General features: G+C 51.2%; 1 protein-coding gene across 4 annotated transcripts; it reads right to left on the bottom strand.

Moving 5' to 3' along the window:
- Positions 1-5,117: 5,117 nt before the first annotated feature.
- KCNIP2 (potassium voltage-gated channel interacting protein 2) lies at positions 5,118-22,416 on the bottom strand. Of its 4 annotated transcripts, XM_016220062.2 has the most exons (10): positions 22,127-22,416; positions 8,720-8,815; positions 7,781-7,879; positions 6,992-7,116; positions 6,513-6,582; positions 6,268-6,338; positions 6,036-6,143; positions 5,762-5,866; positions 5,551-5,613; positions 5,118-5,249 (listed from the first exon to the last, which is right to left on the bottom strand). In XM_016220062.2, exons 1-10 carry the CDS (start codon positions 22,197-22,199, stop codon positions 5,202-5,204), a joined length of 858 nt encoding a protein of 285 aa, XP_016075548.1. In that variant the 5' UTR covers positions 22,200-22,416; the 3' UTR covers positions 5,118-5,201. The 4 variants fall into 4 exon arrangements, with proteins under 4 accessions (XP_016075548.1, XP_016075545.1, XP_016075550.2 ...); XM_016220059.2 differs by lacking the exons at positions 7,781-7,879; positions 8,720-8,815; XM_016220064.2 differs by lacking the exons at positions 7,781-7,879; positions 8,720-8,815; positions 22,127-22,416 and adding an exon at positions 18,617-18,736.
- Positions 22,417-24,030: the final 1,614 nt, after the last annotated feature.

Genomic DNA, 24,030 nt, shown 5'->3' on the forward strand with positions numbered 1-24,030 from the left:
GTGTTTACTCTCTCGGTGCGCAGGCGCGGAAACGAAGCCTCTAGTTCTTAAAGACGTAGGAAGGAACTGACCTATTTCTATTGAGATTCTTCTAATAGTTGGCTCATTACGACGGCCTGACTCAGGCTCCGTTCTGTAAAGACAAAACTCCAAGGAGCTCAGCTAACCCCTGTATCTTGAATCATTTTCTCCTACCCCCAGCTTGGTGCTAACCCTTTTAAAAATTTTCAATCATTCTTTCCTTCATTCAGCAGACACCTATTGAGCTTGTCTCTTGCTGAGCTCTGGGGCCACTATGAGCTCACAGTAAAGTGGTGGAGACAACTAAGTACACACACAATCCCCATAATGTATATCCAACTGTTGCTGGAGCCCAGAGAAGGGACTAATTTAATCTTTTGGGAAGGGGAAGTGACCATGGGTGGTTTTGCTTTTGAGTTGGATGTTAAAGGATTAGTAGGAGTTAACCAGAGTGAGTACTGAGGAAGGGTAAAAAAAACACCCCCCGGGGAAAGGAACAGAGTACAAATGTAGGGAGGGGTGAAAAGGCCTGGCTCAGCGGTTGAGCATCGACCTAGGATCCAGGAGACAGCGGTTCAGTTTCTGGTCAGGGCTAAGGCCGGGTTGTGGGCTCCATCCCCAGTCGGGGGCATGCAGTCAATCAATGACTCTCTCATCATTGATGTTTCTCCTCTCTCTCTCCCTCTCCCTTCCTTTCTCTGAAAAAGACATTTTAAAAAAAAAAAAATTTTTTTTAAAGGCCTGGTTTGTTTGGAAATGGGGAACGTGAAGTGTGAGGGAGAAGTGAGGTTCCTTGGGCCCCAGCATAAACATCAGTTCCTTGAGGAAGCCTACCCTGAGCCCTAGATGGGCTTGGATCCCCTTGCTATATGTTCTCAGAGCTCCCTGTAGTCTTGTCATAATGCACTTTACATTATGTTGGGAGATTGTCTCAACTTGTTAGGTATAAATGTGAAATAAGCATCTCGGTTTCATTATTCTGATTACTAAGGTTTAGTATTGTCCATCTTACACTTCAGTCTCATATTCAACTTCTCCAGTGGTCAACTCCTCCCAACTTGTAGCTCTAGGGACTCCTATAGCCCATCTTCTTTTTAATCCTGGAATGTTGAGATTGGGGTTAAGGATAAGCATTTTCTTAGGGGACTTCCTGTGATGACAATTGGGGGTCATAAGCAGCTTCACTGGATACTGTGATCACTTGGGGGATCAGGAGGCTGTCATTCCAGCTGGCCCTGGCCCTTAATTTCATGACACTTTCCTCTTTGCCTCATACCTCACACCATGGCATCTGCTAGCAAGTCAGCAGCCACAGTTTCATCTACCCTCCACAGTCCAGACTCTGGGTTCTGTGGCCCAGGCAAGATCCACCTTCCATATCTGTACCTCTCAAATTTGAAGGACAGCTCTTGCCACATACTTTCTCTCCATACCACACCTACAATAGGAACCAAAGTTGAATAGGCCTATGATAAATATTTGTGGAATAAATGAAATAGGGCCCTGCTCTCACAAAGTACACATTCTAGTTGAGGAAACAGACCATAATAAATTCAATACATACACAGGAACTCAGTTTGTGATAAGTAATATGAAGGGAAGAAATTGAGGAATGTGATAAAAAGTAACCACAGTAAGGAGGGGCTACTTTAGGTGGAAGAATGAGTAGTAATGCAAGTGAGTAATGACAGTGGTTTCAACTAGGGAACAGCAGTGGAGATAGAGAGGTGGCGTACCTTTGGTGGTGGAATTGGTGATTGATTAAAGAGGGGTAAGAGGGAGAGCGAGGGAGAGGAAGAAATGAAGACTTCTAAGTTTTGACCTGAGCAACTAGGTGGATGGTGTCATTTATTGAAAAGGGGAAGACTGGGAAGGCATGAATCAAAGCTCCGTTTTAAACATGTTAAGCTTGACCATTACAGGTCCACATGAATATTTTGAATAGGCAATTGGATATATGGGTCTTGGAGCTTAGGCAATTCTGGAGCTATAAACTTAGGAGTCCTCTGCTTATAGATGGTATTTAAGCCACGGGGTTGAATGTGATTTGGAGAAGAGGCTCAGGTCTGAGCTGTGGGGCCCAGTGTTTAGAATTCTAGTTGAGAAGGATGAGTCTGCAGGGGAGGGGTAAGACGGGGCAGCCAGAAATGTGAGAGGAAAACCAGGAAATATAAAATACTGGAAGGCAAGAAAGGATGAAGCAACTGACAACATTCAGAGTACAACCAATGGCCAGAAAAAAATCAGAATGCCAACCTGTTTTTTTCTGGTCCACATTTGTGTGCCCTGGCTCTGAGATACTTCCTATTTAACTAGAAATTCTCAGCATCAGATTTCAATTTCTCTTAAACTTGGATCTACCCTAAAATACAGAGAATGTCTCCATATCTACCCAGTTATATACACACACTCGCCATGCTTATTCATCCAATCATACAATTATTGAGTGCCTATTACTTGCCAGGCCTCGAGGATAAGATTTTGAGGGGGGAAAACCTAACGCACTCAAGGAGCCCTCAGAAGTTTACAGTGTATCAAAGTAGACAAATAGTCACTCAAATAAATATATAGTTACAAACTGAGAAGCACCATGAAGGAAAAGTACAGGCAACCATGAAAGCCTGTCAGCATCACCTTGTTTAGATTATGCATGACATGCACAGTGTCCGTCTTTCACCCACAAATCTCTACTGTGCTACGAGGCCACCCTGAACAGAGACTTAGTGGACTGGGTCTAGTCTCAGTTCTCCTATAAATGTGCGTATTTCCTCTTCTGTGCAATGGAAGGCCTCCCATGGGTGGGCTTCCGGGATACAAAAATAAATAGAAAAGTGTGCATCTTTTTCTTTCTGGACAGTGGGCCCATAGCTTTCATCAGATCCTTCAGAGGGTTTGTGACCCAAAGAAACCCAAGGGCCTAAGGATCAGATAATTGTATGATGTGAGCTGGGACAGATGACCAAATGATGCACTCTGGAAGTATTTGTTTCTTGGGCGCCATACCCCTCCCTTGACCTGGTCAGTGTGTACAGTAATAGAAGGCCTGATCCCCCTTCTGTGGTTGGTTAAGCTTAGTCACCGTATGATGGTGCCCTAGAGAAAGGACAAGAGGAACCTACCATTTGTGGCTACCTCTCCATGAACAAAACAAAGGTTCCCGTCCCACACAAGAAGTCTCTATTACCCTAGTGTCACCTGCTCCATGGTAACCTGCTCTGGGTACACTCCATCTGATCCCCCATTATTCTTGGCTGGAGACTAGACACAGATGTATGTCCATATTGGAGGCAAAGTTGGGATGTTTACAAAGTAAAATTTTCATTAGAAACTAAAGGGAATTCTCCCCCTCAAAAGAAAACACTTTGAGCCCACCAGGGCATGGCTCAGCGGTTGAGCATCGACCTAGGATCGAGGAGATCATGGATCGATTCCCAGTCAGGGCACATGCCCGGGTTGCAGGCTCTATCCCCAGTTGGGGGCATGCAGGAGGCAGCCAATTAATGATGACTCTCATCATTGATGTTTCAACTCTCTCCCTCTCCCTTCCTCTCTCTGAAATCAATAAAGATATATTTTTTAAAAAGAAAACACTTTGAGATTAACTGATGTCTGTAAATTAGAAATTCTTGATTCAACTTGTAATGATTCTAGACAAAAGACAGCTGGTTTGGCCAGTCTTCAAGACATCAATATCCTGTCTCTTCTTTGTCTCCTGTAAGGGGAGAGATTCATGTGGGTGCTTCTCTGAGGTCAGGTAGGTTTCCTTACAGAACCTGTGCCTTGGTCTCCTGCCAAGGGTTGACTAAATTTATGGGAAAGAAAGGCACTTTCTTTGGGATCTAAAAGGCTGCAAGTGCATGCATTAGCGGTTGTGACGTATGTGTGGAGTAGGAGGGACAAAAAGGCAGAGACAGTAGCCTGTGCATAGCCATTGTGTTTTATTGGATCTGATGTCTTATTTTACAAAATATACAGAGGAGCCAAAAATGCAAAGCAGTCAACAAGTATTCTGATGAGAAAGGGAGCTTCCTGGGGGCCCTTACCCTCAGATCCTGGCTAATGGGACAAGCAGAGTATATTAAGGAGTGGCAGCATGGCAGGGGTGCTGATGATGACGTGGGACCTGGATCCTATGATTCCTGCCTTCTAGGTGTGTTCAGGCAACATCTCTGTGTAGATTGACGAGAGCAAAGAGGAGACCCTAGGTGGGAATTGAGGAGGCTATGTGGGGGGTTGAAATAAAGCTTGGGTAGATTAAAGATTCTAATGAATGCCCCCACACTGGGTTCAGATGCTGTGCCTGCTTCCCTCCTTCCCTTTTCTTCTAATGTATCAACTGGATGGCCCCTGACTCACTCCATGCTGGTAGGCTGAACCTTTGGCAGGAATCAGCCAGGACATCTCCCACCCACATTCTCCTGCTGCCACCATACAAACAGGAAGGAAGGAGAGGAAAAAATTCTAGGGATGAGCCAGATTTCATGATCCCAGGCTCTCTTGGGATACTGAACAGTGTATGGAAAATTTCTGGGCATTTCCAAGGAGACAAGGTCTTCTGAAGAGCCTGGAAACTCATATTCTGATGGCTTGGTGGCAGACCTGTGGAGCTCAGAGTGATGGCCTGGCACGCCTTAGCTCTCACAATCTCTAGGCCTTTCTGCTCTTCACTCCAGCTACCTCCTAGGATTTAACCACTAGCTCAAGCCCAAGATTTCTCCCTTTACATTCTTATTCCTCTCCTATAGAGCTCTCAAAGGCCGTGGTCTGAAAGGCCAATTAGTGCCAAGGACAGAGCAGCCTCTCTGAGAAGGGAATCTTAGGAAAAATGTTTATGAGCTCAGGAATTGGGGAAGCACCATAGCCGGAGAAATTTTGTCTAGAGTTGTTGTTTCTAGAGCAGAGGTGGGAGGCGGAGAGCCACTTAATTCCTGTAGCAGGGGCACCCTCAGCACTGAGTGTCAGGAAGGGAGTGGGAGCTGTTGGGAGCTCACACACTCTGCCCACTCCCTGGCCCCTTCTGCTCCAACGATCTGAACCACTGAATCCTCAGGCTCTTGGGTTCCTACAGGCCCTCGGGCAGGGCTAGGATGAGGACAGAGCTGGGAGAGAAGGGTGAGGTCCAGCTGGACTAGGGCTAGAGCATGGTTCCCCCAGGACAACGGACTCGCTGTCCTAGGGAGCTAGATGACATTGTCAAAGAGCTGCATGGACCTCATGATGTTCTCATCCTGTAGCCACGGTGTGAGAGAGGCAGGTTGGAGAGAGAAAGAAAAATAGCTTGTCAGAGACAGGGAGAGAGACATTGAGTCATAAATGGGGATATTCAAGGACACAGAGAGGCAACAAGGAAGGAGACGCCCAGAGAGACCAGAGGTGAAGAATGACAGGCCTCCCCTAGTTGTGAAGGAACAGGATTGGGAGTGGGGGTGAGTTAAGGACATGACACTCTGCCCAAAGGAGCCTTCTCCTATATCATTGAATTAGGCCCTGAGCCCAGACCAGGGAAATGTGGAGGGTGGGGACCTGTACCTTTTGACAAGACTCAATGAATTCCTCAATGGTCACCACACCATCCTTGTTCCTGTCCATCTTCTGCAAAAAGATAGTTGGGAGGGAGAACAGGAGGGGTGGCAGGAGAGAGGCAGGTAGAATTCAGGTAAGTTCCCTACTGGGACCTCACCTTCTCCCCTTCACTCCAGGACCCTCCAGCCAGCCAGCCAGCCCACCCAGTCCCAAGCACCTGGAAGAAGCTCTCCACATGTTCCCTTGGGGCCTCCTCCCGGAGTGCAGGATATGTATACTTGCCCATCATGTCATAGATGGACTTCATGATATCAAGCATCTCCTGTTAGGCCAAGAAAGAAAATGATCCCTCCTCAGAGCCTCCAGCCTCCAAACCAGGAGGCCGAGGGCCTAGGGTAAGCATCACCCTGTTGGTGATGCATATGTGGGTCACATTTCCTCCCTATAGGCCTTTTACACCTCCCCTCCAGCTCTTCAGTTGCCCTGCACACCTCCTTGGTGATGCAGCCATCCTTGTTGAGGTCATACAGGTTGAAGGCCCAGTTCAGCCTGTCATCTATGGTTCCCCGAAGAATCACTGACAAACCAGCCACAAAGTCCTGGGAATGAGGAAAGGGGGAAATATGTCTTCAGATGCCCTTCACTCAACCTCTTCTCTGGGTTTGGCCTAGAAATTCTGGCCCTGATGCCCCAGGCCTCCCTGGCCCACCTCCTCCAGCTTACCTCAAAACTGACTGAGCCATCATGGTTGGTGTCAAAGGCATTGAAGAGAAAAGTGGCATATGTGCTGGAGTCTGTAGAATAACTGGGAATCAGTGAGCTTGACCTCCAGACAGCAGAGGACTTCCTACATCTATGGGGCTCCCCAAGCACCTCTTATCACTTGGCATTCCCAGCCCCTCCAGAACCCTCTCCCCAACTCAGCCTAGAGATGGACAGCTGCTTCCTTTCAGGCCTTGTCCCCTCACCTCCTTGAGGAAAGAACTGGGAGTAAATCTGCTTGAAGTTCTCCTCATTGACAATTCCACTGGGACATTCCTGGGGAGTGGGGAGACCAGACTGAGGACAGAGACAACGCCCCCTTCCACTCACCTTCCATACCCCCCTCCCCTCCATGCTCAGAGATTCCCAGAGAAACACAAAATCTTCATGTCTCCAGGGAGCTCACCGTGTAGCTCTTCTAATGGGAGGCAAGACTTCTCAGGGTGCACAAATAAAAAAACAGAACTAACCTGAAAGTCTACAGGATCCGCCCCATCTCAAACAGGCTAGAACTCTAGCTAGAAGTTCAGTCTGGGGGAGGGGAGCCGAGCCCGGAAAGGGGTTCTCCCTCCCTCTCTCCTTCCCTCTGACACCCCAAAGCCTGGCCACCTTTCTGAGAAGCCCTGGATAGGCCTGGCTCCTCCTGTCCCACCCCTCTCCCAGTTTGGCCTGGCTTTGCACTCACGTTCTTGAAGCCCCGGTACAGGACCTGCAACTCTTTGCGAGTGAACTTGGTTTGCTCTTGCAGCTGCTCCAGACCCTCGGGCCGGTGACACACGGTGGACAGTTCAAACTCATCCTCCACGCTGTCTGCGGGGGTTAGTGGGGCGAGGGGAGGGAGAGCCGCGCCTCAGGCCCGGCCCCCAGGACCCCTCTTCAAAATCACGGACCCATACATCCCCCTTATCTCCGACTCCAGAGACCAGCCTGCCAGTTCACTGGACCCCGATCCAAGGGCATCGAGGCAAGGAGAGAAGATGCTGGTCAGCTTCGCGGTCTATCAGCGGGCCAGCCCAAGGCCAGGCCTGGCCCCAGAGCCAGGGATCCAACCCGGCGCTGGCCCCTGGGCCCTTAGTCCCTGGTTGGAGGGAAAAGCCCCAAGCCCATCTTCATCCCAGAAGGGGTTGGAGTAATAAGACAGAATCAAGAAGAGGCATCTGAGGATCTGAGCTCTGGGCCTTCCATGACCAATTTAGATCAGCCCAGTCCCGGTCTAGACAAGCCCAAATCCTTCCCTCCCGCCAAAACCCGCCCACCCCAGCCATGCCTAAGCCATGCCCCGCCCAGCTCCAGCCAAGCCCCGTCCAGACTCCACCCTACCTCCGCCCCCAGTAAGCCTTAGCCAAGACCCCACCCCCGGCCCCATCTCAGTACTCCCCAGCCCCCAACATCCAGTCCCCAGGCAAGTGCCCCCACTCCGTGCTCCCGAAGTCCCCCGCTCCCCGCTCCCACCCCCACCAGGAGAGTAAGTCACCTGGGTCCAGCGGGTGGGGTCTGTGGGGGCGTAGGGAGGCTGGGGCGGCTAATGCTGAAGGGAGCGAACTGTCACCGAGAAAGCTGAAGACCCGGCCAGCTGCAGACATACACACTCGCTCCTCATACTCACTGCAAATCTCACAGACCTGCGTATTACAATGCACACACCCCAACCCCGCGCGCAAAAGCACACGTGACGAACAAGCACAGACACACACGAAATGGACCCCACGCACACAGGCTTGAGGGACTCACGCCTGTCCTTTTTCCGAATGTACCCCCAAGTGGGATCCGGAATCAAACAAACACTCTCAAATAACTACAAAACGGGTCTTTATAGCTTGCAGAATGAGGTCTGATCCTATGACATGGACAAGGCCCAACTGAGGAAACAGGCCTAGAGACAAAAGAGGTCACTCAACTGGAAACCAGGCTGCCACAGGAAAATCCAAGTATCCTGGCATCTGATGGAAGGCTGGCTCCATTCGCGTGGGCGACATACATTTCAACAACCAAAACATGCCCAGGGACAGGGCAGGAGGCCATAGTCGCAGACACTAACCCAGCTAAGCCACGCACAGACCTGCACAGCCGCCTGGACCCGCCCATCCCCTGCCCCTGCCACATCCGCCACAGTTCTAGGCTCGGGCCACAGCCCCCGCACCTGGCCACGCCCAAACACACAGGCCCCGCCCATTTCGCAAACTGGCGACGCCCACAGACACTCAGGCCCCGCCCCCAACTGACCACGCCCCACACTCGTCTTCCTCTGAGAGCCTGAGCTATGCTCCCTCTCACGCCAGCCAGTGCCCACCATACCAGCGGACACATTGGTCACACACACACACACACACACACACACACACACAGGCCCGCTCCTGTCACACTGGTCCCACACAACGGGCCCCGCCCCCGGAAGTACTGGAGCGGCACTTGCTTTCACTGACTGAGGGCAGGGCTTGGGGCCCGCAGCAGGGCAGCAGCTGGAGGAACCGCTGCTTCAGCGCTTTTTTAGTAGGCCCTGGAGGGTGGCCTGAGAAGAGAGAAGACCCCAGGAAGGCACATTAACCCCCCACTGCCCCTCCGTTCCCAGTCCCTTTCCCACCATCACAAATTAACCGCGGTTAGGGGCGGGTGTTGGGGAAGGATTGAGGGGAGATGGCGAAGACAGCTGGGGCTGGGTTAGGGGAGCCCAGTGGGTTTCAGAGGCATGGAAAGCCCACCGAGGCAGCTCGGGCACCTTGCATAATGGGACGCAGCTGGGGACCGCGAGGAGGCTCGGGTGGAGGAGGGAGGTGGCACTGGCTTCAGTGTCTGCTGGCCCAGTGCCCTTGCTTTCAGTGTCATAGCTGGACCTCTGAGGGTGATGTGATGTCCAACCCAAGGATTGCCTGGGTAGGAACACCTCTCACACACACACACATACAGACAGGCGTTATAGTGACGCAGAGAATGAAAAATCACGGAGTAATGGATGCCATACAGTGACAGCTTGATACCCAGTAACTCACACCCAATGGCCTAATTAAGCAGGCTTCAACAGGTGTGCGTGCACGCATGCGCGCGTGCACACACACACACACACACACACACACACACACACTGACCTAAAACTCCTTAATACAAACATACAAATGTGACCTAAGAAAAACAAGACACACATACCTGAGGACCTCTACAGGCCATCTTACACACAGCATGATCAAACCACACAAAAGCACACAATGACCCTGGGACATCATAACACAATATGTTAATGACACACTAGAACCTTATAATATTAGGACACATATCAAGGTCACCATGTCACATACCCATTATCATATTGTGACCTATGTGCCGATGGCACCCAGGTACCTAAGACTGCACCTCACCCACAGAACCCCCATCTGTCCTGGGTAACCCCACCTTTCTATTCTACAACTCCTCATTCCAAGGCACCAAATCTTCCTGCCAATAGAAGAGTTCCTCAGCAGCTAAAATCGTCCACCTAAAAGTGTCCCTTCCCAGTCCTTTCTAGTATGGTTAACTCTTTGAAGGTGAAATGATTGTGAACTTTGAGGCAATAACAGAACTTAAGATGAGTATATTGGTGTAATGTGGGGCTCCCCAGAGCCCACTGATCACAATTCCTCTCCCTTCCCCTTATTTACACACGTCCTACAGCTCTAATTGCACCCTAAGAAGACCCTCCACGTTCATGTGCATCTGTCTTCCAGTTGCACCCACCACCAGACTCCAGGGCCAGAGTCCACAGGTCCTGTGGGGCCCTGGACTGAGGGGCCCAACTTCCTTTTGTTGTAGGCTACTTGGGCATCCCAGCTCCCACACAGACCCTGCCCTCCCAAGTCAGTCTCCATCCTTAGGACAAGGCCCTACTCCCAGGAGGTAACTGCTAGAAGTCACGGCCTTCTCCTCCTCCAATATGTCCTTTCCCCTCCTCCGCAGCAGGAGCTATGGAGAGGTAGAAGGGAGGCAGTGGGCAGGGTGGGGGATCGATGGCGGCCTGGCCCCTGGCCCAGGGCTCCATTAGCTGGGCCTTTGGTTTCCCGATGCTGGATTGCACCCGGAGCCTCTGGTGGTAGAGTTGCCACCAGAGTGGGGGGCAGCCCCATCCTCTTCCAACCGCCTCCTCTCTTCACACATCCTCTTACCTGCTCCCAGGACTCAGCCTCCTCCCTCTCGGCTCCTCTGAAGGTGGAAAGAGAAAGGGGCTGCCTTCAGCCTACAGGACACTGGATTTCCTAGATGACTCCTCTTCCCACCAAATAGTCTAAAGGGGGCGGCAAGTTAGAGCCCAACCGATTTCATTTTTTCAAGATTGGATAAACCCTAGTTCATCTAGGACCAATTCCTGTTACCCACCCCATCCCAACAAATGCAGCAGAGAATGGAGGGTGGACTAGGAGTTTTCTGCTCTTACTGAACACTAGAGCAAGCAATTCATGGACCTTCCTCTCGTCCCTAGCTCCTTTCACGTCGTTTTAGCTCTTCCCTTCAGTCCTCCTATCACGGTTCTTGCCTGTTTTCCTGTCCCTGGTGGAATTGGGGAACAGCCGTGCTATGAAGCTGCACAGTTCTTGGTGTAAAGAGGAGGGAGAGGCCAAAACTCTCTGGGGTAGGCAGAACATGTTCTCCTCTCTATCTCCAACATCACTCTCCCCACTTGACTTTGGGGTGGAACGGAGAATTGATTTCCCCCTCCCAATGTCTAGGCCCTGGAGACCATTCTGCCCTTGGATCCTGAGAGGAAATGAGGGCTTGGGACAGGGTCCCTGATCTGACCCCCCTCACCCTGCTGCCAGAGCTGATCTATAAATGTCTCATTCACAGTGTTCCTACTCCCTCCAGAAACCACCCCCATCCTAAGTCTTGGGTATAGAGCTGGTATATTCTCAGGGAACTCTGGGAACAGCCACAAACACAATCTGATACCCAAAGAGGCTCAGCTACACACCCTGTCCCCTTGGGCACAGTCACATCCACCATCTGACAAAGCCACACACCTTGTTACTCTGACACATTAAATCACATCCCTTTCACATACACAGGTCACATAGTCACACACTTTGTCCTTTCTCATCACACACATAAACACACACAGTCACACCCCCTGTGTCTCTCACGCAATGAGTCCATACACAGTCCATAACCTACACCTGCAAGGATGGAGGTGTGGGGAGTCACACACATCTTCAGAGCCTTTGGGGCTCCCCAGAAGTCTAGTGTTATCTCAGGATCCCCAGAACCTCCTTCCTCTACCCTAGATACCCTTGCCTATCTCCAGACCTCTCCTCATGTCTCCCAGACTCCCCTCCTCTCCATATCCCAGTCCTCCCACTCTGTACCCCTCATCACTTCCCCAAACACCTTGTCCCCTGGTCCTCTCTCTTCACCTCCCTCAGATACCCAGTCCCCCAGATTCCCTTCTCACCTCCCCCAGATGCCCCACCCCAAAGTCCCCTTCTTTACCTCTCCCAGATGTCCTGTTCCCCAAGCACCCCTCCTCACCTCCCGGAGATTCCTTATCCCATCACTAACCTGTTTACCTCCGCTCCCGGTCATAAAAGTCAGAGTAGCCCCTCCCCAATGTTGCAGGCGTCTGTCCCTCCACCAGCAGCCCAGACCAGCCCAGACACCTGGGTTACCTTCCAAGGAGACAGGCTCAAAGAGGCCAAACTGCTCCAGGACCTTGACAAACAGAGCGAGGACGACAAGCACAGCAACCATTTCCAGCCCTTCCAGGTTCATGGTGGGCCTGGGGCATGGCCCCCACCAGTTGACACTGGGCACACTGGCCAGCCCACCTCACACCACTTCCCCCTCAGGCTCCCCAAAGGGAGTAGGACCGCCTGCAGCTCACTTCCCTTCTCCCTCCCAGTATCTCCTCCCTCTCCCCACCTCCCTCACCCCGCCCCTGCCCCACTAGCCTCCCAGCCACAACCTCCCAGCCTCAGCCTCTGGACTGGCATCTTCTCCAGGTCCTTTGGCGAGGAGAATACAGGCCAGGCCAGAGGAGGGAGGCAGATCTGCCGCTGTCCCCAGGACAGCTTTCCCCAGAAACCCTGCGGCTACTCTGTGCCAAAGGGAGGGGATAGAGGGAGGAGCTGTGCTTAGGGAGAAGGCAGGGAAAGGCAGTGTGTGTGAGAAACTCTGAGTGAGTAAGAGATGAATGGGCCAGAATGTTAAGCATGTCTGGGTGTTTTCTCGTGTGTATATTCCTGTGTTTGACTGTATGGAGAATGCAATGCTTCTGTGTGTTTACACATGACCATGCACCTATCTATTAGGTGCGTGTCTTGTGTATAGAGGTATGTGACCTGGGTGTCTGTGGTGTGTGTGTGAGAGTATGTTGGAATATTTCTGAGTGTATGGAGTGTGAGATGTCTGTGTTTTAGTAGGATTGTGGGATGTGGGTCTGAGGACTGGTAATATGGATGTGTCCTATAATTAGGAGTACAGGTCTCTGGTGGTTGTGTAATTGTATCTGCTTGGAACTGTATGAGAATATAAGAGGGAAGCAGTCAGTGACCTCTCCCATCAGGAGGACACTACCAACATCGATCGTGGTTGCCATAGAGACCGTGCAGAAGGGGGAAGCACTCTCTTCCCACAGGCCACAGACAGGGAAACTGAGGCCCAGGGAGGGAGAATTAGGTCTAATAGCCTGGGCAGGAAAAAGGCTGCTTAGCCCTATCGCGACCCTCTTATTGGGGCTGCCTTTGGGACCAAGAGACTCAAGCTTCTTGGGAGAGGAGGAGGGGCTGTGCTCTTCCCTTCCTCCTGGCTGGGGCCTCGCCCAGGAGCTGCCAAAGCCCTGCTTGCTCCTAGGGAACCATTACTGAGCAGATGGAGAAGCCCAGGATAGAAGAGAAATCTGAACCCTTCAAGGGCACCACCTTCTACCCCCGCACCAGTAACATTCCTGGAGCCCCTCCCTATCTTCCCAGCTCCTTCAGGGTTAGTGGTGGTGGCGGGGAGCGTAGGGGGTGGGGAGAGGCCTGCAGGGCCAGTGAGCCAGAAGACTAGGGCTTCTTAGTTACTGCACAACTGACTAATGGTGATTGAGCACTCACTATGTGCTAGATAGAGTACTATGTGCTTACTTACGTTATCATGTTGAATTTTCACAATAAACTTGTGAAGGCAGTACTATTATCCCCACATTACAGGTAGTGAAACTAAGGCAAAAGGAGGCAAGATCAGTAAGTATCAGAGCCTCAGTTTTAAACCATTCTGACTCTGCGCCTGCTGTGCTTTAAACCACCACACTACACTGGCTCCCTTCTTAGACAGCTTGCCCACCCAGGAGGTCCCGTTTAGGATGATGGACCCCAGAGGAACCCGCCTTCCTGGTCTAGCTCTCGGATGAGTGTGTCTGAGCCCCAGTTGTGGGGTGAGGCTTCGGTGGGAGCTGGTCACACTGTTTCATTTGAGATTCACTGGTCTGTAGTTCCACAGGCCACCACTGGGGGTCAGGCCATATCTTACCCCTTTAACTTTCCCCCACCCAACGTCCCTGGACGGTGTTGAAAGGAGGATTGGAAAGGAGTGTAGCCCGAGGTAGGCTTGATCTCTGCTACTCCTCCCCTCTCCCCAGAAGAAGTCAACTCAGGGAATGATTTGGGATTCTCACACTTTAGAGATTATAGGTTAGCAGGTGAAACCAGCAAACATCTTCCAATCACAGTCCAAATTCCACATCCGGCATTTAATACCTTTCCCCTCCCCCTCATCAGCAGATCCCTTTTTCTTTCAGTCAGTTTGGCCTCCTCACTGTCCCCCAATCACACCGAACGCAGCGCTTCTCTATGCCTTTGCTCCTGCTGTTCCCTCTGCCTGGAATGCCGTCCCTTCTGCTCTCGTCTCCTACAGTTCTTACCTACCCTTTGGAGGCATCTTAAATTCCCTTCCCTTCAGAGCCTCCAGCCCTCAGTGGACTCCCAGGTACCTGAATTTCTACTAAACTCAATGTTGGGCATTCAAAACTCAGCACCTAATTCTGTAATATTATTAGTGGGAACAAGAAAAGGAGGCAGCCCTGCCAGGCGTGGCTTAGCGGTTGAGCATCGACCTAGGATCTAGGAGATCTTGGTTCGATTCCCGGTCAGGGGCGTGCAGGAGGCAGCTGATCAATGATTCTCTCATCATTTGATGTTTCTATCTCTCCCTCCCTCTCCTTTCCTCTCTCTGAAATCAATAAAGATATTTGAAAGAAAGAAAGAGAGAAAGAAAGAGAGAGAGAGAGAGGGAGGGAGGGAGGGAGGGAGGGAGGGAGGGAGGGAGGGAGGGAGGGAGGGAGGGAGGGAAGGAGGGAAGGAAGGAAGGAAGGAAGGAAGGAAGGAAGGAAGGAAGGAAGGAAGGAAGGAAGGAAGGAAGGAAGGAAGGAAGGAAGGAAGGGAAAAAAAAAGAAAGAAAGAAAGAAAGAAAGAAAGAAAGAAAGAAAGAAAGAAAGAAAGAAAGAAAGAAAGAAAGAAAGAAAGAAAGAAAGAAAGAAAAGAAAGAAAGAAAAGGAGGCAGCCTAGAATGCTAGGTAATAGTGTGGGCCAGCATGCCAGACTGGGTTCAAATCCCAGCTTTGCCACTTAATTTAATTTGCAATTAAATGGGCAAGTTCTTAACCTCTGAGTGCCTCAGTTTCCCATCTCATATGTTTGCTCGTTGGAGTAAATGAATTAAAAATGAAAACTTATAGAATAACTCCTGGCACAAAGTAAGTGCTGAAGTGTTTGTGACCATTATTAATAACATGCTACTCCCCGCTTACATTTCTATAGCTCTTAATAATTCACAAAGCATTTCCACAAACATTATCTTCTCAATGACTTCCCATGACAACTGCATGAGGTAGGCAGGATGGTTAGTGCTGTGCCCATTTTACTGATGAGGTAAACAAGGCCCACAGAGATAAAGGGACTTGCTCAAAGTCACCTAGTTAAATGATGCAGATTTGAACCCAGATATTTCTGGATCAATTCTGCTTTTTCAACTAAATTCCAAGTTCTTAAAGGGCAAGGATGTTAAAAATTTTTGACATATATACACTGAATGCCAGGCTCTGAGCTGGTGCCTATGTAACAAAGGTGAACCAAACAGGGCTTTGGCTCCTACGGCGCAAGGAGAGACAGCCCACTGAAAGAATTTCAAGCCATCTATTCATTCAAAAAATATTTGTTGCTCTAGCTGGTGTGGCTCAGCAGTTAGAACGTCAGCACACAGACCAAAGGGCCCTGGGTTCAATTCCTGGTGAAGGGCACGTACCTGGGTTGCAAGCTCAATCCCTGGCCCTGGTTGGGGCCTGTGCAGGAGGCAACCAATTGATGTGTCTCTCTCACATTGATGTTTCGCTCTCCCTCCCTCCTTCCCTTCCAGTCTTTCTGAAAAATCAATGGGGGAAAAAAAACCTTGGGTGAGGATTAACAAAAAATAAATTAAATAAAAAATGTTTGTTGCATGCCTACTACATGGTAGAAACAGTTCTAGGCAAACCATGAAATGAGCTATGGTAAAAACTTTCTAAGTGGGAGGCCAGGCAAAACATGGAGTTGACTCTTAAAGGATAGCTAAAATGTCAACAGTACACCTCAACAAAGGGATCATTTATTGAGCACACTTTGTGTCCTGGATACTTTAGATATATTACCTTACTTGGTCCTCATAATAAACCTAATAGGGTCTATTATTCCTGTGTTTATAGCTGACACGGTCAGAGTGAGTAGTAATATACCTATTTTGCAGATGAAGGAATTGAGGCTCAGAGAAGTGATTTTCCCAAGACAACACAGATGATAAGGGATAGATCAAAACTTGAACCAGGCCCTGGCCTGTGTGGGTCAGTTGATTAATCATCCCATGTAGGAGAGGTCACAGGTTCAATTCCCAGTCAGGGCACATGCCCAGGCTGCAGGCTCAATCCTCAGCAGAGGGTGTGCAGGAGGCAGCTGATCAATAACTCTCTCATCATTGATGTTTCTGTCTCTCTCTCTTACTCTCTCTCTCTCCCTTCCTCTATCTCTAAAATCAATAAAAACATAGTTTTTTAAAAAAACAAACTTGAACCAGAACCAATGATCTGCCAGCTCCCTCAGGCTGTCTCTCCAATGCATGTGGGTGTGTCAAGGAATCCTGGATGACTGTAGCTTAGTCACCCAGGGGAGCTAAAAGTGGTAAGACCAAAAGAGTCAGATTCCATGGAGCCTTGAATGCCAAGCCAGACTATTTGGATTGAAGGAGGTAGCACAGCAGCATCTGCCTAATCTCTGATGCTGATTCACAGATGGACAGATTGACAACCTCGAAGCCAGTTGCCCTGTCCCTGACCCTCCACTTCCCTCTCTCACTCTCACCTTCAACCTTCAGAGATCTTGACCCAGCCTTGACCCAGAACCACAGGGACTCAAGGTCCTAAGTCAACCGGGGGTGGGACCTCCAGTGGGAGGGTCTGTCAGAAGTAAAAGAGGGAGTTGCTTCTCAGGTTCTCCTTTCTCCCTACTCAGAGACCTCTCAAGTCTCAGGGCCCTGTGAGAAACCTGCCCAGGTCTGTCCTCCTTTAGCATCCCCACCCCACTTAGCTCTTTACTCAAAGGAGTGAAGTCTTTTTTCTTTTCTTTTTTTAATGTTTTTATTGATTTTATAGAGAGAGGAAGGGAGAGGGAGAGAGAGAGAGAGAAACATCAATGTGAGAGAGAAACATAGATCGGCTGCCTCCTGAACATCCCCCACTGGGGATCAAGCCTGCAACCTGGGCATGTGCTCTGACCCAAATCGAACAGGCGGCCCCCAGCACACGGGACAACACCCAGCTAGCTAAGCCACACCAGCCAGGGCAAAGGAGTGAAGTCTTAATGGAAGTACTTAAGGCATAGTGAAGGTTCAAGGGAAAAACTTTCTTGAAGCATTAGGTAGGCCTTCCCTGGTTCTCTCAAATCTCAGCAGAGATACTCCTACCATTTAGTCATTCAAACCTTATGAGGGAGCCCACCCTATGTAACTGTCCCACTTTCCCATCTATCCTTCCTTCCCCAGTGAAGATCTCAGACAGTGAAAACCCCAAGCCGTTCTCTCTCTGTCCCCTTGCCCCACTGTACCCCAGCCAAGCCAGAAGATACAGCAACCCCCAGCTGTATCAGGTGATTAATGAACTCCTAGGTCTTTGGGCTATTTTGAGGCCTGGAAGTCATGCCTGCTATGATTGAGAGCTGGACCTGCCTGGTTCTAGCCATCTGTCACTGCAGACAGGCCCAAGCAGTGGGCTTGGGGGGGCACATGCTCCCCAAGCAACTTCTAAGTATGGCTTTGGCTCAGCCCCATCTCCCCTCCTGGGGAGCACAAGGCAAGGAGAGGCCTGCCTATACTCCAGGGACTCAGGTGGATACCATGGAGAGAGCCAGAGAACTACAGATTCCAGAATGCCACGGGGCTAGGCTGTTTTAGTCTCCCCAGGCCAGGTGGGGAGGGGATGCTGGGTTCTGTGGGCCCTGACCAGGCAGTCCTAAGGAAATTCAAGTGGAAGTGTGCACAAATATCAGCAGTGCCATTATAATAATACCCATAATCCCCATATCATAAATTCCACAAATCCTACACCAAAGTACAACCTTAAGAGGGCTACACAACTAACTTAATGTGACTCAGGAACCCCCAAACCAACTCTAAAGCATAAAACTCAAGTACATGCAGTTTCACTGTCACAGAGCCCCAGGGATCTGCAACCTTAGGGACACACAGCCCCAGCGTTCACAATCCCAGTGATGCATGCACAAGCCCCTCAGTACAGATCCTAGAGGCAGACAAAACAGTGACATATAATCCTTATGCCACACAAGTCTATCCATCCCATCATGTATGAGCTCAATAGCTGAGTTCATGTTGGTTCAGTCCTACCTAAGAATTTTTTCCTCTGGACACTCACCCATCATCTTAAAATCCCATTAAACAAAACAGTTCAGTAAAGGGCTGTGCCTTTTCCCTGCTCTGCTGCAAGCTTCTTCCTTTTATCCCTGTGAGGGGTCTTGCCTCTTACATTCACCTACTTGAGGCCCACTCCTCTGACCTCAATGAGAAGTCCTGCCCCTCCTCCACCATTGTGAGGGACCATGACGCCCCTTTCTTTTCTTCTTTGACGACCCCTATTTCCTCCACCTTCTCTGTAAGAAACCCTATTCCTAGCTCCACTCTGTCAGGATTACTGCCCTTTAAACCCCCTTTTTTAAGAGATCCCGCCCCTTCCACCTGTAAGGTACCCTTCCCCCCCCCCCCCCCGCACCTTTGTAAGGCTCCTATCGCACTTCACTCACTTTTTGAGGGGTTCAGCCCTTTCCTCCCTTCCTCATACCTGGCGACAGCGACCCAGTCACCAGCTGATAGAGGGATCGCGCTGCCTGCCCCAAAGGGCTCCTGCACCTGCGGGGGCAACGGTTCATGATTCCGCTGGGAGCACAGTGGGCAAGCTCCGCCCCAAGGCCCTGGGGCGGTCGGGTCTCCGCCTCATGGGCCCTGAGTGGGCGGAGCTGGAGGGCCGGACCTGCAGGACCCGGGACCTCAGACCTCACACGGCGGAGCCTCGTTCCACTCCAGGTTTTCTCCAGACCGCACGAGGGGAACTCGCCCTCGCCCCAGCGTCTACAGCACTGGACCCCAAAGTTCCTAGACTGAGGCTAAAGCAGAAGCGGGGCGGGGGCGGGGCAGCAGGCACTCTCCTCAAAGCCTGCTTTGGGAGCATTTTCTGGATTTCTGCCAGGGAAGGGCGGCACCCACGGGTGTTGAAAAAGGAGTTGGGGGCAATGAACCTTATCTTCTATTGCCCTGCTTCAGCCTCTCCTCTGCTTGTCACTCCCTTTCTGTGCATTTTGGCAGATAAGAAGGGGTAAGAGGTGAGAGGACATAGTTGTCATGGCAACTTCCCACACTTCCATACTTCCTGGACCAATGGGAGAGAGAGCAGAAGGGAGGAGGAGGAACTGGCCAATGTAGTGGGGTGGCAAAGAAGAGGTGGCAGGGATGTGTCCCTGCTGATCTGTCTCCTGGCTCCTAACCCCTTTTTCTCATAGCTATTTCTGTTCTGTGTCCCTCTGTCCCAGCGGGTTCACAGATTTTTCCATCCTAAGCTGACTGCCCACCAAATCAGGAGAAGCCCCCTTCTCAGTCCCGGCCCTGACCCTTCCCGGATTCATCCCCACCTGGCCTTCAAACTGCTGGGACAGCCTACAGAAGGGACATAATTCCACTCCTCCGACTGGCATCCCATATTTTTTGGCTGAAAATCTTAACATTTATGAGGCGAGAGTCACATCCGAACTCCATGCAAATCTTGCCCCTTGATTTGGTGACATCCCCATATGGATTCAGTTTTGCAAGCGGAGCTCCCTTAATGCCACACGAGGGCGCCCCAGTCTGAGGAACAATATTTATCGCCAGACGCGACTCTGGAGATCCCAGGCCCAGGGACCCGAGCTCAGGCCTTGGCCAGCCAGGTCCCAATTCCCTCCTCATCCTGTCCAGTCCTTTGTTTCCAGCTAGGAAAGGACCACCGCTGATCATTGATTTTTCCCACGCTGCCGCAAGCGGCCCTGCCAGGCTGGTAAGACCAGAGGGGTTAGATCGGGGCGGGGTGGCTCTTGTACTTCTTTTTTCCCCATAAAAGTCTTCTCCGACTGCACAGCGAAGGTAGTTTGGGAACTTGGAGGGCCCAGCTCCGGTGCGTTCTTCAGCACCGCGGACAACGACTCCCCTTCAGGCTTCTGCTCAGGCATCTTGGAGCACCCAGCGTTTTAACACAGGGGGCGTCCCAACCCATTTGTCTCTCGCTATAAAATAAACCCTTCTTTGATCGGAGAGCTCCTGGTAGTCCTATTTCTCTTTCCAAGACGTGTAGAACTATCTACAAAGAGGAGGCTCATGACACGGAATATGATTCTTGATGCTTGCCAACATTTGACCTTTCTATTTCCCTTGGGAGGCAGCAGGCAGAAGGTTGTATTCCCCATTTGACAGATGAGAAAAGTGAGGCCCAGAGGAAGTAAAAGTCATACACAGCTGGTATTCACACTTCCATTCTTGCACCTTCTAATACAAGTGCTTCCTCACCTTCACCCAATCAATCCCTGATTCAAACAGCCAAGTGGGGAGGGGATGATTCCATTAAAGGGGAGAATCAATTAAAGCAGGAAGCAAACACTGACTAATGTGGTGCTAATGAGGGCCCTTGGGCCCTCGCTACACTCAAGGATCCTGAGATGGTGAGGACGGTACAAAGCAGAAATAGACAGCTGGACCCTTGGATTCCATCCAGGCCTGAGACACATCTAGGGCACATCTGGGGCCTGCCTGAGTAGAAGGGCTTCCCCTTCTGGGAGTCTGGGCATAGGCACAAGGACCTCCTCAAGGTTAGTGAGTTGGAGAAACACTTTCTAAAGGCACTATATTCCAGTCCTTTCCCCAGTCCCCAAGTCTTAAACTCATTCCCCTGTTCCCCTCAGGACAGAAAAGGATCGTGGCCTCCTTCCACCTCCCCAACTTGTTTCACACACAGACAGTCTCCCTCCTCCCATTTCCTGCTGGAGTTCTTAAGCAGGCTGCACAATAAGAGACAGAAACATACATGTACGTGGAAATGTACACAAGGCGTCACCCACACAAACACATGGATCTGCCTACCAAACCCAGGAATGTGCACAGGCACAGATGTACTGGTCTCACATACCTCCCCAATGTGGGAGAGAGAGGATATCTGGGCAGCAAAGTGGTTTGGGAGACACTTATAAGGGGAGGCCACCTGGCACTTCCCAGGCCTAGAGCTTCTATCTGGAGGGGAGGCAAGAGAGTGTATTTTCCTCAGGGTATGGGTGAAGTTCTGGGAAGGTGGTTGGGTGTTGAACAAGTTTCGGTTGTAAGAATGATCTCTTGAGTACTTTATGCGGGGGTAGAGGGACCTGACCCAGCACTAACCAAAGCCCCTGGACAGGGGCCAAGTGCTGCTCCTAGGAGCCAGGATGAGTAGCTGGACACTGGAGTCCCTCCTTGGGTCCACCTGGGCTATTTGTGAAAAATGTGGGGGAAGCAGTGGTGCATAGTAAAGATCCCCTTCTGTGCCAGGAAGCTAGAGGGGCAGCTAGGGTAAGACAGGCCATAGACACAGAGCCCCACTGAAGACACCATCACATGAAAGTACACAATCAGCATCAAATGCCAATATAACCCACAGTTTCACAGTCACAAAACACAACACAACCCACTTTAACAAATGCTTGCCCCAGGAAGTTCACAAAGTCTTACAAAGAAACATATCATAAAGTGAAGCCCTGACACGTTCTGGTAGTCGCATGCCGCTTCATAATCACACACTCAATGGACAGAGTTGCACATAGAACAGAAACACATGGTCAAACAACTTCATTAGTATAATCAGGGTACTTAACACAACCTCACTCAAAATCTGAGATAATACAATCCCACAGCCACATACAATTACACTCACCCTGGCTGTCACCAAGCCCAGGGCACATGGCAACCAGCTGTGGGAGGCACACACACATATACACAGACACACACAAAGAATGACAGGCGCTCACGCACGTAACACCTCCCACCAGAACCCTCCTCGCCTTGTGTCATACTGGCCCACACCTGCTGCCTCTCCCCACCTGCCCACCTGCTCTCCCCACCCACTGCTACCCCACCGTGGGACCCAAGGCTTTGAAGCCCAGTGTCCTGGAGCCTAGAACAGCCGGGGTAGGGTACCTGGAAATGGGGCAGAGGGGTAAGGGGTTGGCCGGGGTCAGAGGCTTAAGGGTCTGGAGGGATGGAAGCTACCCTCCCTCCCGCGAGCCCTGATCTACTGACTCACCGGTGAGCTGGTCATAGGATCCGTCCAGGTCTCGTGAATCGGACAAACTCTCCTTGCGACCCTGGCCCCGCATGGCCCCCGGCGACCCCCTCCCTTCGGTGGGAGGGGGCGCCGGGTGGTAGGGGAAAGGGAGCTCACACGGCGCCCCCTGGCGGCGAAGCCCGAGGCCGGGGCTGGGGGCCAGGAGAGTCCGGGCTAAGACTGAGAGTCTGGGTACCAGGAAGGGTCTAGGGCCACCCACCCAGGGGTCCAGGGGCAGGAGCGGAAGGGAGGCTTGGGCAGTAGGTGAGCGCAGAGCCTGAGGCGGAGCAGAGCTGAGCGCCGAGCTGAGCCAAGCCGCCTCTCTCCTCCCGCCCCCTCCCCGCGGCTGTCACCGCTGCCTCCCCCCCCTTTGGCGCTGCCCGGATTGGCTCCCCCTACCCCCGCCCCCTCCTCTCCGCAGCTCGGGGGAGGCACCCCGTGAAAGGGTGAGCTGGGAAGCGCGGGGAGGGAGACAGGCTCTCCAGCAACACTACCCCCTAAACCTGAAGCCATGGATGGGTCTTAGGGGTGGAGGAGAGAGCAGGGCCAGAAAGGCCCCACTGTGAGGAAACCCTGCCCCCAATTCTCAGGCACTCTTTCTCCCAACGCCACAACTGGTCGGGGTAAGTCTCCGTCTGAGTCCCCTGTTAGTCTCCATGTAGCCCCTATTTTTCTGTTGTTCTCTTCCCAGGTTGGTCTCTGTGCCTCCCCCCGCCAGGGCCCACTCTGCTTGAACGGGGCTGGGGATGCAGAGGAGGGGGCAACCTGGCCTCTAATACAGACTTCTCTCAGGCCAGTGGGACTACAATTTTTTCTTCTCTGAGAAGTACCCCAACCCTCACCCACTCCAGGATCGTGTCTTTGGGCTCCATTCATTCTCAGGGTGCCTTCTTTACTGATTTAATGACCCCCTTGTCCAACTAGGGAGAAAGGGAAGTGAAACAGGTCAGTTTCTCAAGACTTTTGTGCTTTCTTTTTTTCTCTTCAACTTACCTGGCTTTCTCTCGTCTATCACTTGCTCTGCCCTAGATTCCTTGTTTTTCCATAAGATTTAGGAGTAGGGGGCAACTGAGGATTTGGGAATCCAGGTGAGGATCCACAGTGGGGAATAAATGCTCTTGCTATGAGCCCCGTACCTTTACATTAGCTCCTTTTCTAAAGCCAGAGGCTAACATGGAGCTGGGCTATCTCTAGCTCCCAGGAATGGCTACTGAATGATTGACCCTACTTGTCTGACCTTCCCCAGGATGCTGCCTGGGCTCCTAGCCCAAGAGCCTCCCTCCCCCCCCCCCATGAGGATGGAGGGTAGTGCAGTGTCTGGTGGGTCTGGGGATGGTATGGTGGCAGTGTCCCAAGTAATCCTACCTGCCTGCCCTATGGCTCCTTTGGAGGAGTGACCTGTTGAGACTAACAGCTTCAGCTAAAATGACCCCAACACATTTAACTTCTTCAATTGGATTTCATTTCCAAGCATTTGATTCAATTAACCCAGCAGGAATTATGGTGGGAGAATAGGCATGAAAAGGGGACAAGCAGCCAAAGGAAGGGCTGTCTTTGGGAGCAGTGTTCTGCTCCTGGCTCTCCCCTGGCTCTGGAGGGTCCTCCACAGACCTGGCACAGACACTGGGGGATGGACAGAGCACAGACAGCTTCTATTTGGGTTCAATTCTATTTGGGTTCAATAGGAGGGGATGGGACTCCTATTTAGAGTCCTTAGAATAAGGTGTTTAGGCCAGAGGTTGATGGGCCTTTACAATGGAATCCTGTTTACTGCCTCATGCCCTTGACCTGCCCTCAGTCACTTCACAGGAAAGACTGGCAGGAATCCATAAGCAGTCCAAATAGGCTGGCTGTCTTCCTCAATGCCAAGTTTGGAGATAAGA

Source organism: Miniopterus natalensis, chromosome 14 (assembly GCF_054644295.1).
Source record: "Miniopterus natalensis isolate mMinNat1 chromosome 14, mMinNat1.hap1, whole genome shotgun sequence".
In the NCBI taxonomy this organism is placed as follows: Eukaryota; Metazoa; Chordata; class Mammalia; order Chiroptera; family Miniopteridae; genus Miniopterus; species Miniopterus natalensis.

Bases quoted from the DNA above. Each gene is read 5' to 3' on its own strand.
- KCNIP2 (XM_016220062.2), bottom strand. From the start codon at position 22,199: ATGCGGGGCCAGGGTCGCAAGGAGAGTTTGTCCGATTCACGAGACCTG. The intron at 8,816-22,126 runs GTGAGTCAGTAG...CTCTCTTCTCAG, and splicing joins ATCCTATGACCAGCTCACCG to GCCACCCTCCAGGGCCTACT. The intron at 7,117-7,780 runs GTGACTTACTCT...TAACCCCCGCAG, and splicing joins ACCCCACCCGCTGGACCCAG to ACAGCGTGGAGGATGAGTTT.